At 32.5% G+C, this 19575-nt stretch overlaps 2 protein-coding genes across 2 annotated transcripts; both read right to left on the bottom strand.

The window, feature by feature from the left end:
* Positions 1-3273: 3273 nt before the first annotated feature.
* LOC117680535 (S-crystallin SL11) lies at positions 3274-5765 on the bottom strand. The gene is made up of 4 exons (XM_034449212.2): positions 5547-5765; positions 4656-4748; positions 4070-4296; positions 3274-3645 (listed from the first exon to the last, which is right to left on the bottom strand). The coding sequence occupies exons 1-4, from the start codon at positions 5683-5685 to the stop codon at positions 3493-3495; spliced, it is 612 nt and encodes a 203-aa protein (XP_034305103.2). The 5' UTR covers positions 5686-5765; the 3' UTR covers positions 3274-3492.
* A 3061-nt stretch (positions 5766-8826) lies between these two features.
* On the bottom strand, positions 8827-19145 carry LOC105320553 (S-crystallin SL11). The gene is made up of 4 exons (XM_066081917.1): positions 18938-19145; positions 10181-10273; positions 9639-9865; positions 8827-9208 (listed from the first exon to the last, which is right to left on the bottom strand). Exons 1-4 carry the CDS (start codon positions 19068-19070, stop codon positions 9056-9058), a joined length of 606 nt encoding a protein of 201 aa, XP_065937989.1. The 5' UTR covers positions 19071-19145; the 3' UTR covers positions 8827-9055.
* Positions 19146-19575: the final 430 nt, after the last annotated feature.

The raw sequence follows: 19575 nt of genomic DNA, 5'->3' as shown, positions 1-19575 counted from the left end.
ATATACACAGAAGTTCAAAGGCGCTGTAATTGTAAAGTTGTCGGTAACAGTACAGAAACAAAGTATTCCTTTTAAAGAAATGATTGGCATGTGATATAAACTATCAGTATTATGAAATAAGTTAATGTTATGCCGAAACTACAACATGCATCAAATAGCATAATTTGCAATGTTTTGTTGTTTTCCGAATACACATGTAACTTCACTTTACTTTTATAATAGGCGAGGCTAGAGTTCTTCCCAATTAAATTTTAAGCAATTAAGTATGATTGAAAAATTGTCACTGTATACAAGTTTAAATCTCAAGAAAAATGCATCAAAATATGAAATTTTTAATTTACACAAAGCTGTCACTGCATAGCTAACAAAGTAGTGCGAATCGTAATGTGTGCGCAAATAGTAGAATTCACCGAATGCCTGATACTATACATGCAAACTTCATTCATAGATAGATCATAATTATTTTAGAAGTAAGAACCCTTTAAATTCTGAGATAAAAAGTCAGGGCTTTATACGTAATACAACGTACAAATTTTGCGGTTAAAAGAAGAGGGCTAGAGTTGGTGGAATCTCTGATAATCTTAAGGCTTTCATGTTTTCGTTGGAAACACATTCAAATGGTCCACGTATTGTAGTCCTTTTTTAAAGGACAGCAACTTGTTTAGAAATAAACAGCAACTGAAAAAGTTCACTGGGATATGAACTTGGTTGGTCACGTGATCAAATCCTGTGAAGCCCGAAGGGCTTTTCAGAAGATTTGATCACTTACCAACCAAGTTCATATCCAGGTGAACTTTTTTCATTGCTGTTTTTTACCTATATTTACGTTTGAGAATGTCAAACTGTTCAGAATCATTAATATAACGGTGTTTTTACGTTTACAATATTACAACCATCAAGTGATAAGCGCGTGCTGTTTTCATTGTGACGTCACGAAAACGTTCATACAGAATTGAACGTTTTCGCTTTTCTATATAAGTTCATATAAGGAAGCATATTTACAAATGTCAATATCAATATATAAATGAAGTACAAACAGTTAAAGATAATAATCGCTTAATATAATATTTTGGAAAGAGTTTATTACAAATGTGAAATAAAATGTGTTGAACGTACTTACATAGTAGTAAACTTCTTTAAGAGAGGGATTTGTAGGATTGACTTTTCAATTATTGATACAGGATCTTCAGCTGAAATTTTTTTTTGATATTAGACAATTTTGATACATGTACCAAGATATATTTATGTACCGAAATGTGTTAACTTATTGACCACATATTCCGATTTTACGTTTTAGTAAAAAAATATTTTTTTAAGTCTGGTTCGCTAATCTTAAAAATATTTATAAGTTTCTTTCATGTTTTAAGGTTAAAAATTACATGCACCACCTGAATGTGTTAATATGTGCCTAATGTGCAGGTCATATGGAAGATGACTCAATAGCAAGAAATGTTACCTGATAATGGCGCAGTGTCGTTTCCCTTTGAATTGCTTGTCATAATCTGATTTATGAATGACATAATAATGAGGACAGCAAAAGTAGTCGTCATTTTGGGGAACTTGATATAAAAAAATAAACAATGTAACATTACTTCCTTGCATCTATGTGACGTGACATTTGATTAATGATAAAATGGCCTTGCAGCCTTTGAAAAACCGATTGATAAAATAGTCTAAATATAATTTTATAAAAAGAAAGAGAGAAATATATTATGCAGTTTAAGCCCAAAACATTCTAACTTCTAAATGGTTTTTTTTTTTAAAGAAACATAAAAATTCACATATCTAGCTATGATCAGTTACATGAAAGGTTTTTTTTTATTAACTTAGCAACCATATCTTTAAAAATGTGTCCAGATTTTATTAGCTGAATGCACATTAAGTCGTCTATCTATTATCATTAGGAACAAATGGCTAGTGATAATGACTATCAAAAGAAAAACTTTCATGTTATCTTAACGTTCTTGCTGTAAAAAATGAGACAAGAATTCTTTGAAATAATTAAACATTTAAGACATAAAAAGTTGTTTATAAATACCTCAACGGTTGTTGACATCAATCAACAGAGGCTAAAATGAAAACGAATAAGCTACTGAGCACTGTGTCGTATTACTATACTTCGCCACTTGTATTTACGTAATGTTTATATTATAAATTTTACTCACTTCTGATTTTTTTTCTCCTTTTCTTTCTCTCTTTTTATTTTTCTTGTTGGTTATAAAAATTGTAAATGCTTATTTTAGATCATGACTATTTATTATTTTCATTGTCAGTCAAGAAAAATCCTCTCATTAATCATTTGTTTCAAAGAATGTTTTAATGGGCAAATAATGTTTAAACCCGGAAATGTGGGAGTGGGGGAAAAGGGGCGGTGACAACACTACAAATACAACTAGTCCTAAAAGAAATAAATAAACGCCAGAAATTGTGCAGTTTAGGTTAAGCATATCATAATAATTATATGGATTTCCCATTATTTGTAAAAAAAAAAATCATCGGCTGATGGCTTTACTGAATGAAATCACAGGTTTTTATGATTTATAGCTGGAGGTTATTAACATCTGTGCGCCCTTGCCGAAATTGTCAGCCTATACAAATAAAATGACTTGGTAATTATTCAAATATGGCAATGATACGTTTCAGGTTTTTCTCTTATTTATAAAGTGTGTTTAACGGTTATAGTTTGTTGATGTACTCGTAAGTCATCGTATTACATATTTGTTTTGTCTGAGAAATTAAAAAATAAAATTGCAAAACTGTTTTAAGTTGATCAAACGGGATATGAGATAATGTACGTTGCAGAAAATGCCATAACCCTTATTAACGAATCATGTAAATATTTACAACGATAATCCTATTCTTGTTAAGATGTATTTGAGTATTATCTTTTACATCCTGTTTAAAATATATTCTAATGGTGGCATTGCCATCAAGTGTTGATTTGAATAAATTGTACTGGAAGTTTTTTTTTTATTCTGACTTGCAAGACTTTGTATTATGTTGAGTTGCCAGAATATTATGTTGGCTTGTCAGATGATCATTTTGACTTGCCAGGTGTAATTTTTTTTATCAGGAAATTGATTTTCGTTGTCGTCAGTGGATTTTTCCTTTCATTCTGAATAGATAGCCTCCTCATATCATTAATTAAATTTCATCCCATATGATTCCCAGGAGTATCACTGCGCCTCACCTAATGATTACGTAATCAATGTATCAATTCATTTCCAAACAACCGATGGATTCTACTCTTGTTTTATATTCAGCCGCTCAAGATATTTTTCAAATAAACCATTTAATTCGCACAATACATAAACTAGTATATTACATCATACATAACGATGTCATAAGAATGGTGATTTTGAATTAAAATATTGATGGCACATGAGAAAAATCCTTAAAGTTGCCTGTACCAATACACTACAGTCCGGAAAAAAGAATCAATCTAAAGGATGGGTTTCACGTTGATTTAATGGTAACTTTTCCTTTTTGTGTTCAATCTCCTCTTTTAGCTAGATATTCCTTTATCTTGGGATGATTCTTCACTCTCTCGATCAGCCCTCCCAGTTTTGGTGGGAAAGCCGGAAGTTTTGCTGCAGCGCCGACCTGGTCAGGAATGTCATAAATCATGATGTCCGCTAACGATATCTGGAAGTTAAAGGAATACAATTTCAATATCTACACTTAATAAAAATGTTGTCAATACAGGCTTAACTTGGTGAAAAGTAAAATGTTTGAAAACGAAATAGTTTGCACCAGAATTAGTTTATATTGCCTTAAGGTGGTATGAGACATCTGTCGATTTTAATGTGGATTAAAGTACATTTAAATTAAAATACTTTCACCGGTTAAGAATTTTCTAATTTTACACTATTTAACAAAGAAAATTAGCTTTTGAAATTTTTGGAGGGAAAAAAATGTAAAACCCCAGCGGTATTTTTTTTAATATTACTTCGTGGAGGCTCGGGTTTAAGAAAATTTCACAACTGGTGCGACATATTTACATATCATGAGAGATTCTGAATGTGTGGTATGAAATATGAAATGGTTATAAGTTAAACCAGGCCTCTACCTTTTCACCAACAAAAAAACTATCCCCGCCATTATTTTCCTTTAAAATGTCCTCCAACAGGCTGAAAAACTGAGGAAGCTTGTTTTCTTCCAGATCTTTCTTTAACTCTGCCCTTTTGGTTTCGTCTTTTTCATATCTAAGTGCAAAGGCGTTCTTCAAAAAATCTTCGGCGGTTCCAATGATGACGTCAACACGGGTGTTCTCGTCATTATTGTCCCCGTACAACCCTGGAGTACGAATTGAAATTCCAATTTAATAAGTACTTAGATTTGATATATTTAAGGGGAAAATGGTCCACCCCTCTTACATTTTTATATTCTATAACCAGGATGATCTGACATAAAAACTTTAAAAAACTATTGACAGTTCGAAAAGTATTCAGGATTAAAAAAATAACCTGTCACACAACGCTTTTGCATAGCAGAATATCAAGAAAGTTGGAAAAAAAGTAAAAAATAAGAAAATTTGACACAAATAACGCAGCCTTGAAATTGTTTATGCGGATTTTTTTTTTGGGGGGGGGGGGGGGAGGGGATTGTAGGATGCATTTTCCATAGCGCTCAAAAATAAAAATAAAAATATATACCAAATTCCCTGGCAACATATCTCATGATTGCTCCAGACTGAGGGATAAGGCGACCATCTACCTGAAGACACGGCAACTGCTTTTGTGGTATTGCTGTAAAACAGATATCAAGTTTCTGGGTTGCTTTGTACACCGCATTCTTTTTAGTCATGAAAAGACCTAGCTACCTTAAGGAAAATGTCATCTTTTTGCCTTGAACTCGACTTTAAGAAAAGAATTATTCATCCGAAGAAAATATGTCATCTAATCCACAAGAAGAGCAGCAGTTAAGAATGCATTTATTTACAAGTTCACAGTTTTCTGTGATTTGTCAAATAAACTTTGTTTTGTTTTTGATGTTGTTGCTTATTTATCATTGTTTAAGAATTTTACATGAATTTGATCGGAGTGTTTTGCACCGAACCAGAAGATATTGTATATACTAGCCCAACCATTAAATGACACTAGCGTGCCGCTGTCTCCCAGGCATTTCACCGGGCCTCGCTCAGTTGTTGTTTAAAATCGATAAAAAGCGTATTTAACACGCTCAAGCGATAGCTGAAACTGAACTATATGGACAATACATTCATTTTGAAACAAACAAAAATATTTTCTGATTGCAAGCAACCATCATTATCATTGCAAAACTGTTAATCTACGAAAACAACCACAGCTGAGTTGATTAAAAGTTTCCTGTGGAGCTACAGTTCTGCAGCTTCTCTCCAAGAAGTAGTGTATGCATATAGGGGTAACTCAAAACCAGCATTTAAAAACAAAAGTTGATGTTCGTCACTGTGCAAGTATCTGATAGTTGTATTTGCGATAAGTACCTAAAGTTCAATTTTATCTTAATAAAATTATTGAGATGAACTTGCAAAACTCTGATTTGACGGAATTAATAGATATACATACTCGGTTTCACAGCTTGCCATTCTTCCATTGAAAGTGGAAATCTTTTATCCTCAAATGACTGTCCAGCGGCCGCAAAGGCCAATCGGATGACCTCGGCTCTCCCCTTAGTGTCAAAGTACATCAACTTGTATGCCGGCATCTTGTTACTTGTCTTGGTATCGACTAGTGTAGTCCTGGTCTATTGCAGGTAATATATATAAATATAGATTTGAGCAGACGAATGTCCTTAAAAGTTGGCGAAAGTAACTGCATGTTCTTTGTACCCGTCATCTTCCAATTTCTATTGTAAGGTTAAAAATTACATGCACCACCTGAATGTGGTAATATGTGCCTAATATGTAGGTCATATGAATGACATAATAATGAGGACAGCAAAAGCAGTCGTCAGTTTGGTGAACTTAATATAAAAATAAAATAAACAATGTAACATTACTTCCTTGCATCTAAGTGACGTGACATTTGATTAATGATAAAATGACCTTGCAGCCTTTGAAAAACCGATTGATAGAATACGTCTAAATAAAATTTTATAAAAAGAAAGAGAGAAATATATTATGCAGTTTAAGTCCAAAACATTCTAACTTCTAAATGGGTTTTTTTTTAAAGAAACATAAAAATTCACATGGGTATCTAGCTATGATCAGTTACATGAACGGTTTTTTGTTAACTTAGCAACCATACCTTTAAAAATGTGTCCAGCTTTTTTTTAACTGAATGCTCATTAGGTCGTCTATCTATTATCATTAGGAACAAATGGCGAGTGATAATTGACTATCAAAGAAAAACTTTCATGTAATCTTCACGTTCTTGCTTTAAAAAAATGTGACAAGAATTCCTTGAGATAATTACACATTAAAGACATACAAAGTTGTTTATAAATACCACAACGGTTGTTGACATCAATGAACAGAGGCTAAAATGAAAATGAATAAACTATTGAGCACTGTGTCGTATTAATATATATATATATTAATATACTTCGCCATTTGTATTTACGTAATGTTTATATTATAAATTTTACTCACTTCTGATTTTTTTTTCTCCTTTTTTTCCTTTCTTTATTTTTCTTGGTTATGAAAATTGTAAATGCTTATTTTAGATCATGACTATTTATTATTTTCATTGTAAGGCAAGAAAAATCCTCTCACAAAGCATTTGTTTCAAAGAATGTTTTAATGGGCAAATAATGTTTAAAACCGGAAATGTGAGAGTGGGGGAAAAGGGGCGGTGACAATACTATAAAGACAATGTCATAAAAGAAGTAAATAACGCTAGAAATTGTGCAGTTTAGGTTAAGCATATCGTAATAATTATATGGATTTCCCATTATTTGTATAATAATCATCGGCTGATGGATTTACTGAATGAAATCACAGGTTTTTATGATTTATAGCTGGAGGTTATTAACATCTGCGCGCACTTGCCGAAATTGTCAGCTTATATATATGAATAAAAATGACTTGGCGCTTACTAGTAATTATTCAAATATGGCAATGATATGTTTCAGGTTTTCCTTTTCACACATATGTATTTATAAATTGTGTTTAAAGACCGAACATTTTTACCGGGTGTTAAATCTCAGGTGAGGGCGGGGCTTAATTATTAGAGGTGTGAAAGCCTCCGGGGCTTGCAGTCTACCGTGGTCGTGAACGCTGCTAATCTCTATACACAGGAGGCAAATTAATACACAGGAAATAAAGAATTAGTCAGAATTGGTCTTAGTTTAAATATCTTATTGTTCTAATGACCATACGAAGCGATTTTATACGGAAATGGTATGTGTCGTCCGAATTTTCTCTAAGCACGTGTGTAAAGCACAATTGAAAAAAATGCAGTAAATTGATTATGCTATAAAAGCATAACTCAGTACATTGTGTTTAGCACTTGACATTGTTTAAAAACTTAATTTTAACAATTATAATAGTATAAGAAAACCATACGATGAGTAAGAATGTGGAATATAAAGACAGCCATTATACGTCGACAATTAATGGAGTTCCTTTTCCATGGAAGGACGTTTACATGCACCAACTTCCAACTGAGTGAATTACCAGTAAATATAGCTTTAGTAGCACTAGCACAGTGAACGTTTGTTGTAAAAAGAAATTTTTATATGTTTTGGAGCTGTCCATGCATTTTCGTGGAATTTATTAGGTCACACACATTCAACATAATTTAAATATAAATTGTGCGTATTTTCAATCACTGAATAATTATTTTTCATAATCAATTTTAAATGTGTAAAAATAAATTTACAATTTCCCCCTTTTAATACATGACGGAAGATATCAAAGATAACGTTGTTAATTGCTAGTAAACAGAAATCCGCGGACCTGGCAAGATCGCGCTCGGACGATCACGTCAATCAAACTGGGTGCTATTGTTTCAAACTTGATTGACAAGCGGCATCATTTTGAAGTTTGTACAGGTAAAGAAGGGGGCGTTTGTAAAATGTTCGGCCTTTAACGAGTATAGTCTGTGGATGTACTAGTAGGTCGTAGTAGTATATGTTTGTTATGTCGGAGAAATTTAAAAAAGAGTTGCAAAACTGTGTTAAGTTGATCAAACGGGATATAAGGAAACGTACGGTGAAGAAAATTCCATAACCCTTATGAACGATTCATGTAAATATTAACAACGATAATCCTAATCTTTTTAAGATGTATTTGTGTATTATCTTTTACATTTGGTTTAAAATATATATTTTAATGGTGGCATTGCCATCAATTGTCAATTGAATAGATTAAACTGCTTATAAGGTTGTTTTATTCCGACTTGCCAGACCTTTTTATGTTGAGTTGTCAGAAGATTATGTTGACTTGTCAGATGATTATATGTCTTTTATCTGCAGGAAATTGATTTTCATTAGTATTAATTAATAGTATTAATTAGTGATTTTTTTCTTTAATTATGAATAAATTGCATTCTTAAACACTTGTAGTATCATTATTAAATTTCATGCCATATAATTCCCAGAGGTATCACTGCTTCCCACCTTATGATTAGGTAATCAATATAGAGCCATTTTAACGAGAGCTTGGACTTGGGGTAGTTGTGTCAAACAGCCATGTGACGTACGTAGGCCTGTCTATTTCTTCTGGCTTTTGAGCTAAGACTACGCAATCTGTGTATATTTCACTTGAAACCAGCGTCATTTAAACTTGTTTAGAAATAGATAGTTACGTCCTATCGAAAGTCCAAGGAATTGTTAAAATGGTTCTATCAACTCATTTCTATACGACCGTTGGATTCTGTCCTGGTATATATTCAGTAGATAATATGACTTTTTCAACAATTTATTTTATTAACACAATACATAAGCTAATACATTACAGCTTACATATAGATATTATAAAATAGTGACTTTGAATTAACGTTTGATGAAACATGAGAAATGTCCTCAAAATTACCTGTATTTATACATGTACACGGCAGGCCTTAAAAAAGAAATAGTTTCAAACTAACGGATTTGTTATATGTTTGTTTTATGTTAACTTTTCATTTTGTGTTCACTTTCCTCTTTTAGCTAGATATTCCTTTATCTTGGGATAGTTCTTCACTCTCTCGATCAGCCCTCCCAGTTTTGGTGGGAAAGCCGGAAGTTTTGCAGTAGCGCCGACCTGGTCAGTGATGTCATAAATCAAAATGTCCGCTAACGATATCTGGAAGTTAAATGAACACATAATTTCAAGATCTAATAAAAATGATGTCAGTAGAGGCTCACCTAAATGAGCTATGGAATTTTTGAAAACGAAATAATTTGCACCAGATCTATTTATATTACTTTAAAGCTTGAAACTGTTTTCTATAATGATTTATCATAATGATGTTTGCACCACCATATATGAAACATTTTTATTAATGAACTGTAAAAATTAAATGACTTTTAAATTTTACTGTTGAAATCATGCAAAAAGTTACAGGATATCAAATTTGGCATTATGATCTATGATTTTAATTGTTATATTTCTACATGGAAGCTCGGGTTTAAAAAAAAATTAACAACTCGGTTCAACAAATTTACATATCAAGAGAGATTTTTAATGTTTGGAATGAACTATGAAATAGATATAAGTTAAACCAAGCCTCTACCTTTTTACCAACAAAAAAACCATCCCCGTCATTATTTTCCTTTAAAATGTCTTCCAACAAGCTGAAAAACTGAGGAAGCTTGTTTTCTTCCAGATCTTTCTTTAGTTCTGCCTTTTTGGTTTCGTCTTTTTCATAATGAATTGCAATGGCGCTCTTCAAAAAGTCTTCGGCGGTTCCTATGATGACGTCAACACGAGTGTTTTCGTCATTATTGTCCCCGTACAACCCTAGAGTACGAATTGAAATTCCAATTTAAAAAGTACTTAATATTTGATATATGTAAGGGGAAAATGGCCCACCACTCTTATATCTTTATACCCAGGATGATCTGACATAAAAAATTAAGAAAACTATCGACTGTTCAAAAAGTATTCAGGAATAAAAAAAACTGTCCAACAACGCTTTTCTGCAGAATATCAAGAGAGTTGGAAAAAAGTAAAAATGACAAAAATAAAGCCTTGAAATTTTTTTATGTGGATTTTTAATTTGGATTGTAGGATGCATTTTCAGAAACGTTCTAAAATAAAAAAAAAATCATATACCAAATTCCCTGGCTACATATCTCATGATAGCTCCGGACTGAGGGATAAGACGACCATCTACCTGAAGACACGGCAACTGCTTTTGTGGTATTGCTGTAAATCAGATACCAACTTTCTTGGTTAATTTGTACACCACATTCTCTTTATGCACAACATTTAAAAGACTTGGCTACTTTAAGGTAATGTGAACCTGACAAGAAACTAATTGAATAATTGGAAAAATTATTTAAACAGACTCTAATCGATTCGCTTTTGTCAAAAACGACATTTTAAGCATATGTAAATGAGTTCGTTTCCATGGCAACGACCTTCATACTTACCCATGTTCAAAAAATTAAAACGAGAAAAAAAAACTTAAATGCAAATTAAAAATGTCATAAAAGACATATTTACAATTAACTAGAAAACTCTTCTTACCAAAATATTAAAAAGGTTAATATAATACTTTATTTATCTGAAAATGGATTATTGGAATTCCTTTTATCTAATCCGCTTTTTTAGTTTGAATTTCCTCTGACCACTAAAAAAGTTACATTTTTTGACCTGACCAGAGCTAGAAAAATTGCAAAAAATACTATTTGTTATATTTAGACTCTTAATTTGTAAATGTTATTTGGAAGAAATTATAAAAAGCAACAGATTGATAATAAATATTTGCTATGTTGGTGAATTAGAAAAACAGATAATAACGTCTGAATTTCCTCTGACCTCTATTAAAATAGATGCTACAAACCCTACTCATCTGTTAGAAAAGGCGTATAATTCAGTTTTAAATGGCTTTCAACTAGTTATACTGTGAACCTGCATAAGTTCTTGTAGAAAAAAATTAATGGAGTTGTGTTGCACATACTACTAGTAATTGAATGAAATAGGCTGAAAATCCGAATTTCCTCTGACCTGACTTTTACAAAAATTCACTCTGCACGCTTCATGAAAGTCAACACTGCCATAAATGATTGTATTTCTAAAAACCAAACATATACAGAGAAGATGATTCTTTAATTTGACATTTTTTTCACTTTCAATGTATATTAAAGAGTGTATTTTAATGGTAATTAACAAACTGAGAGCCATAAGTTGTGCATCTGATATAATCAAGAAACTCTGGTCTCTGTACACAAAAGAAAAAAATGCATGAAAACTTTTATACACACAATTTTTATTAAGCCTTTGCTGAATGATTTTAAAATACAATATCAAACCAAATAAATAACAGGTTTCCTAAAAAATCATATATTGACTGTAATTAATTTGAATTTCCTAGCTCTATCAATCTTTAAACGTTTTGTCTGATTTTCAAGGTATTGCATTAAAATGGGTATTGAAAATTAAGAGAATCTTTCAAATGATTACAGGTATAAAATGAAATCTGATAATTAATCATGATAATTCTTTAGATCATATCATCTGATTGGACTGGACAACACTACATTTCTGAGATGATTTATGATTTGTCCTTAGGTATACACATGTATGCAATCCTATAGTTCCTATATATATGCTGAACTTTAAACTTTGAACCCGTCCTTGGTCCCCATAATTGGTCTTGGTGCTATTTATAATGTATGATTTTGACTTTATCAGAATAATACTGCAGGATAATATATTACAATGTTTCAGCCTCAATTTGAACTAAAAAATAGAAAATGTGAAAGGCCACACCAATTAAATTTCTTTTTCATTGGATCCTGCACACTCATGTTTAAATAAAACTTAACAAATCGTATCATTATGTACCACCTACATTTACATTTTTTTCATGTAAAAATGATAATATAGATAAGGTATCTATACCTGTATGTATAACAATTAACATTCTTATTCCCAAAAATCATTTCAAAAAATATTTAAAATAAAAATTTTACTCAACCATTCTTTCGAAAACGTCATTTAAGAAGACTACCATTTTCTGTAAGGCAATTGTGTATATAAGTGTCATAATAATAAAACAGACTTCAGACAGATAAATGGATGGACAGACAGACACTGATATACAGAAATGATGATTTGATATACTATGCAATCATAAAATTAAACATAATTATATATCTTAAAAATCAGTTACTCCACATGACCAGTAAATAGTATATAGCCATTACAAACTTCATTACTGCACTTGGTCAGTATATACAACTTTTGATGTCTATCAATTGTATTTCTTATAGCATATGCATGTATCATGATATATAATCTTTACAATAATAATTCTTAATTGTATGCATTATATGTCCAAGTTATTCATGACTTTTGAAGTTTCAGAAATGGTTTTCAAATCCAATTGCAAGTAATGTAATGAATCATAAATGGTAGGTTATCACTGGTTTGGTCCAGCTTCATATTTCAGGATATGTTGTGTTGCTTATTAAGTGTCTTAATAATGTATCATAAATGTTCAAATTAATATTGTCATCCTTAAATTACCAAATAAATGATCCAGGTCATCAATCGGGAAAGGCTTTATCAGGATGTACATAACAGAGACAATAATCTGATTATCAGCTCTTCTCTTCATCAATCATGGTTTCAGTTCTTTACGTTAGTCTTTAATTTTTCCGCATTGTGTCTTGTATTAGGAATGACCTCGTTAAGGCATACCAGTGATGTTCTCATCTCTTGGAGGTTTGAAAAATCTGTATTAAAAAAACCAAAATGATATTACTGGTACTATTACTTATAACATATAAGAAGGACTCATATGAAAAGATGATTTCAAGAAGCTACATGTAGAAAAATAAAATTAATATGGGCATATTATGAAAGTATATGCAACATAGACAGAACCTTATATAAATGGATTATTCTATATAAAAATTTCATATCAGGTGAAATTTTTCAACATTTTATTCTAATCTTGAACATTTAAATTAATGTTACTTAAGGTGGAATGTCGCTCTGATAAGAGAGATAACTTCTGTAGAAAATAATATCACTTTGTTTCTGTTAACTCACAATTATTAAGGCATGTAACAACAAGGGAGGTGGTGCTGGGTCCTAATTTATGTTGGAAGGCGATAGACTTATTTAAATTAATTCAAATATAGAAAAAAAATTTGACCGGAACGAATTGAACCCCAGGGCTTTTTTGAAGCAGGGGGCAAAAAAGTAAAGAAAACTTTTACAAAATATTACAAGAAATGTATCATAATGATTAAGTATTTATGAGACAATACATGTATCTACATTACTATTCCCCCCCCCTCCCCTCCCTCCCCATCCCGATGGATAATTTTTTTTCTAAATATAATTTTTTTTTATGTACTTGTTCAGTGAGTACATGTACAGTTGATGTTTGATGTTTTAGGCCAGAGAATATTTGGATGGAATGTTTTTATTTCTTTATCTATAGCTCGTTCACAGGGCTGAATGAATTATAATTGGGAAAAATGTGACTTATAACATTTCAAATGTTTAAAATTTAATTAGGCTTTTCTATTCTGAGGGAGCAGATATGGGAAAACAAAATTAAAAACAAGAGGCCCATGGGCCACATCGCTCACCTGAGGAACAATAGGTATGATAAAGTCAGCTTAATGGAGTCATAATACAAACAATCTGGACAATGTACAATAATACATGTAGATCCTGTATAAATAAAATTCATTTTTCCCCCTTGGAACTCGGATAGCCCTGATTGCTGCCAATATTTACAAGAGCAGACTTTAATCACTGCTCCTGCACATATATAGGGACTCAAAGTTACGCAGGCAGGGATGACCGCACACCTACGCAACTCACAGGTGCCAACGTTAACGCAAGCAGAGATAACGCAAGCAGGCCAGAACACCAGAAGGGATGACCATACACTAGTGCTCCGCCGCAACCACCACCAAGACAAGCAGGTACGACCGCACACTTGTATTAGTGCGATACAGGGCAGGAAGGACCGCACACTCTGTATCATAGGTTAGAAAAACACGAAGATTAGATAGAGCAGGGATGTCCACACCCTCAATCTCTCCGTACTTGTTCAAGTTTAACCCCAAACAGTCACTCTTCACTGTCCCTATATATGTGCCGGCCTAAAATAATTCATAGTATCTAAAAATTGGAAATCAAAAATAAACAAACTAATCTGGCCTAACCCAAAACTACTTATGCAGAACAACTTATATACATTGAATATTTATTATTGTATAAAAATAATCATCACAATAATTGGTTAACAGTGGATGCATTAATTAAAATAATCAAGAATCAATAAATCAAGGGCAATAACTCAAAACAGTAATACAAAAAGATTCTAATGAAAAAATAGCTGCCTGCTTCAATTTTATAGTCATATCACATGTTGAGTATTGCAGTTCTCAAAAAGATCCTTTACAATTGTTTATATATGGGATATTTAGCTACATCAAACTCTGAACCTTCTTGTGAGGCCGAAAAATTGTCCTGGAGCCAAAGTCTTAACAATTATAAAGAATCATCTTGCTGATTAGTTTCTGAGAAGAAGACTTTTAAAGATTTACTCTATATATTCCTATGTAAAACTTCGACCTCCCCCCCCCCCCATTGTGCCCCACCCTACCCCCAGGGATCATGATTTTCACAACTTTGAATCTACACTACCTGAGGATGCTTCCACACAAGTTTCAGCTTTCCTGGCTGATTAATTTCTGAGAAGAAGATTTTTAAAGATTTACTCTATATATTCCTATGTAAAATTTTAACATCCCCCCCCCCAATGTGGCCTCACCCTACCCCCAGGGATCCTGATTTTCACAACTATGAATCTACACTACCTGAGGATGCTTCCACACAAGTTTCAGCTTTCCTGGCTGATTAGTTTCTGAGAAGAAGATTTTTAAAGATTTACTCTATATATTCCTATGTAAAACTTCGACCCCCCATTGTGGCCCCACCCTACCCCCAGGGGTCATGATTTTTACAACTTTGAATCTACACTACCTGAGGATGCTTCCACACAAATTTCAGCTTTGCTAGCTGATTAGTTTCTGAGAAGAAGATTTTTAAAGATTTACTCTATATATTCCTATGGTAAACTTCGACCCCCATTGTGGCCCCACCCTACCCCCAGGGGTCATGATTTTCACAACTTTGAATCTACACTACCTGAGGATGCTTCCACACAAATTTCAGCTTTGCTAGCTGATTAGTTTCTGAGAAGAAGATTTTTAAAGATTTACTCTATATATTCCTATGGTAAACTTCGACCCCCATTGTGGCCCCACCCTACCCCCAGGGGTCATGATTTTCACAACTTTGAATCTACACTACCTGAGGATGCTTCCACACAAGTTTCAGCTTTCCTGGCTGTTTAGTTTCTGAGAAGAAGATTTTTAAAGATTTACTCTATATATTCTTATGTAAAACTTCGACCCCCCATTGTGGCCCCACCCTACCCCCGGGGGTCATGAATTTCACAACTTTGAATCTACACTACCTGAGGATGCTTCCACACAAGTTTCAGCTTTCCTGGCTTTCTGGTTCTTGAGAAGAAGATTTTTGAAAATTTCTCGAAATTTTTCATTAATTTCTAATTATCTCCCCTTGAAAATGGGTGTGGCCCTTAATTTTCACAACTTTCAATCCCCTTTGCCTAAGGATGATTTGTGCAAAGTTTGGTTGAAATTGGCCTAGTAGTTCTTGAGAAGATGTTGAAAATGTGAAAAGTTTACGGACAGACGGACGGCAGACGGACGGACAGACGGACGACAGACAAAATGTGATCAGAATAGCTCACTTGAGCTTTCAGCTCAGGTGAGCTAAAAACACCAATATCTCATTTGATTCAATACAATAAATCCCTATATTGATATTATACCAATTCCTGGAAGATTATTCGCTTGATCCACTTGTTGTGTTATGACAAAATTTATGCTCTGGTTTAAATTTTTAGGATTTCTTACAGAATATATGGATCCATTTACTATTATCTTATCCAAATTTGAAAACAGAAAACCTTTTTCTGAAAATTTAGAATCTATGGCAATTTATCATGCAGTGTATGTAAAACATGTATGTAAAACCTTCAAAAGTCTATGATAAAGAAAGATAACTCTTGCTGATTGAAGCAATTTTTGTTGCAAACCTATACAACAAAGTACTATTCTGAACTAAAATGCAGCGCTTCAATATGTTTTGTAATATGAAATGAAAATGTATATAACTATATATTATTTTCATATACATTTTGGATTTTTAATTTTATGCTGCGATAATAAAATTTTGCTTTTTCTAATCACTATGTCTAGATTTCTTCATATTATGATTAGACACATTATCAATTTTTGAAAAATCTAGCAGCGCTTCATCACTTCATTTTTGTTTCATATGAATCGATTGATATTGACTTTGATGAAAATCAATATGAAATTTTTTTAAAAATATATGGCAAAATTAATAGCAGAGGGATATTACACCTTTTAACTTGACAATTTCAAATCTTATATGACTGTTTGTATTTAGAAATCTTATGTTTTCATGATTTGAATATAATGGGGAAAAAATAAGAAATTGTAACAATAATGAACACATCACATGAAATCTAAATATGATGTGAGCAATTCTATCAACCAATAAATCAAAATATACTAATTTTTCTTTCAACTGTACTTTGATTTTTACAGTTCAATAAAGAGGGTGAATATCAGTCAGCTGTTCAAATGGATTCACAGTACAGAGAATCAACATTATATAAATAGTGCCTGTTTGGGAGGGTAACTGTTGAAATTGACACCCCAAGACAACCATTTAAAGAGAAATTTACTGCTTTTATATAGAAATGAAGTGAATTCTAAGGCAAACTGTACACGCATAATTTACGCACGTAACAAAACAAGAGTGTTGCTAACACTGAGGGTAATAGAACGGATTACCAATTGTGCCTAAACCAATCCGATTTCAGTATTTTACATGAAAGTATAATAATATCAGTTACTGATAGTGAATAAAAAATTAATTCTTCATGTTATGAACTATATGTGCCAAAAAATATCATAAATACAAACATATAACATATTTCCTTAAAAATATACTGTTCAAGCTAATGTGCATGAAAGTGTTACACTAAAAATCATTTTGTGAGTAAATGTTGGTAAATAAGCTTGTCATATGCTAGAGTTAACTCAGGGCCCTCTACGCTAACAGCTTGGTATATACGCGCCTGGTTAACTTTACCATTTATCATGGTTAATTTCATTTGAGCAAATTCGAACTAAAATTGTGATTATTTTAATTACAATGACTGAATTAGCAATGAATAATTTTTATGTTTGAACAAATTAATATCATTGTGTAGCTATTCTGCATATAAGCTAGGCGATATTGTTTTCACGTGGATATTATACGAGCATAATACTAGTAATCTGTAACGTTTACATAATACAATTATAGCACATGTTATGATATCACACCTACCATGCTTACTGCTTGCAGATGACAGGTTTAGATCACAGGGAACAGGTGTATGGTCTCGTCCTTTTTTCACTCCATTTTTATGACAACCGACATCGGTTTGTGTTCGCAATATTCGTCATACACTAATCATGATATCCATCAGTTTTTGTCATTCCAACTTGTTGTTTACATCCAGATTTGTGAAATTACCGGAAATCGGCGCAAGTATGTTTACGACATATTCACCCCTGCGAATGTGTTCGGAATGTTTTCTTTATCGTTGCTAAGTATATAATAAATCCAGAGGTGCTCGAACTAAAGTTCACGAGACTTCACCGAGATTAGTTCAGTTCCTGTGGAATTTCGAGCGGAAGTATATGTGTTCGGATAATATTCTCAAAACACGTAAGTTCTGGTCGTTTTTTACCATTATATCCTACTTTGTTTAAGTTAAACATGAAATCTTTTAAGATGTATGGGGTTTTTTTACAATGATGATGTTCAGAACAGAGTTATCGTTCGTGTTCAACCACGTGTAGAGTGATTGAAAATATAAACATTGGGTTGCTTTAAAAAATCATAGCCATATTTGATGCTTGTTGTGTGCAATACCATGTTTTTAAAAAATTAATGGGTGTCTGTTTTGCATAAAAACTTAGTATATCGAGACATTTTCAAGGAACTTTCTGCATAAAAGTAGTATATTCTGTTTCACTATTGATGGTATTACTAGGTCAGGCGAGGATCGAAAACTAGTCCTCAGGGGGATCTCTACAAGCATGTTAATTGTTGCAACAGCAGACAAAAACATTTTTTTGTATTGTCACATTTATTTCTAGAACACATTTTATCCATCAATTAATGAAGATAAAGTTTAAAATCAATAAACCTCTAGATTTTATATTTGACTACAAGTACCTAGATTCTATATGAAATAGGCTATAAACACGAGGCACGATTTTTACTGTGAAACTGATCAAAGTATCAAATAAAAACATGTGGTCTAAAATTTAAATGACAATTACATTTGCAGGGGTGATATTTGCACTAGCGCGCCAATGTCTCCCAGACAATTCACTGAGCTGTTTAAAATCGATAAAGAGCGTATTTGAACAGGATCTTGCGACAGCTGAAAGTTGAGCTTTATGGACAATACATTCTTTTTAAAACAAACAAAAATGTTGTTACTTTACAAGCAACTATCATAACCATTGCAGAATTGTTAATCTACGAAAACAACCACACCTGGCTTAATTTTAACACACGTCTTATTTTACTCACTCATAAAAATCTGAATAATACGCTTAATTTTTCTTTCAGCTAATAAAGATTTTATCGTAATAAAATTATTGAAATGAATTTGCAAAACTCTAATTTGACTGAATTGATAGATATACATACTCGGTTTCACGGTTTGCCATTCTTCCATTGGAAATCTCTTATCCTCAAACGACTGTCCAGCTACCACAAAGGCCAATCGGATGACCTCGGCTCTCCCCTTAGTGTCAAAGTACATCAACTTGTATGCTGGCATCTTGTTACTTGTCTAGGTATCGACTAGCGTAATCCTGGTCTATTACAGGTAATATAAACACCTGAGCAGACGAATGTCCTAAATATTGACTCTCCAAACTACAGGGTGACGCAAAAGTTGGCGAAAGTATCTGCATTTTCTTTATACCCATCATCTTGCAATTTCTATTGTAATAATTCACATTACATGTACAACATTATCGTGTAATATATATGTATGTACTCTCCTAATGGTCTCTAACATATGACACAAAAGTCGTGTAGGATACATATTCATTTGTTGACAACTCAAGAATGAAAGACAGATGAATAGGACAAACATAAAGGTGTGACAAAGTAAAATTTTCGGGTCAATTACTAGAACGCTAGGCTAGTCATTTAACCCAACAACCAAAAAATGGCATCGACGTATAAAATTAAGCTTAAGAAAAAATGCAGACAGTGTATGCATTATTTATCAATTGTTTGAAGAAGACAATATTTTATAGCCTTTCTAATAAAATAAC

The sequence above is a fragment of the Magallana gigas genome, chromosome 4, assembly GCF_963853765.1.
Source record: "Magallana gigas chromosome 4, xbMagGiga1.1, whole genome shotgun sequence".
Lineage (NCBI taxonomy): Eukaryota > Metazoa > Mollusca > Bivalvia > Ostreida > Ostreidae > Magallana > Magallana gigas.
The sequence above is the reverse complement of the archived record's forward strand: the minus strand, read 5'-3'. Positions and strand labels throughout refer to the sequence as shown.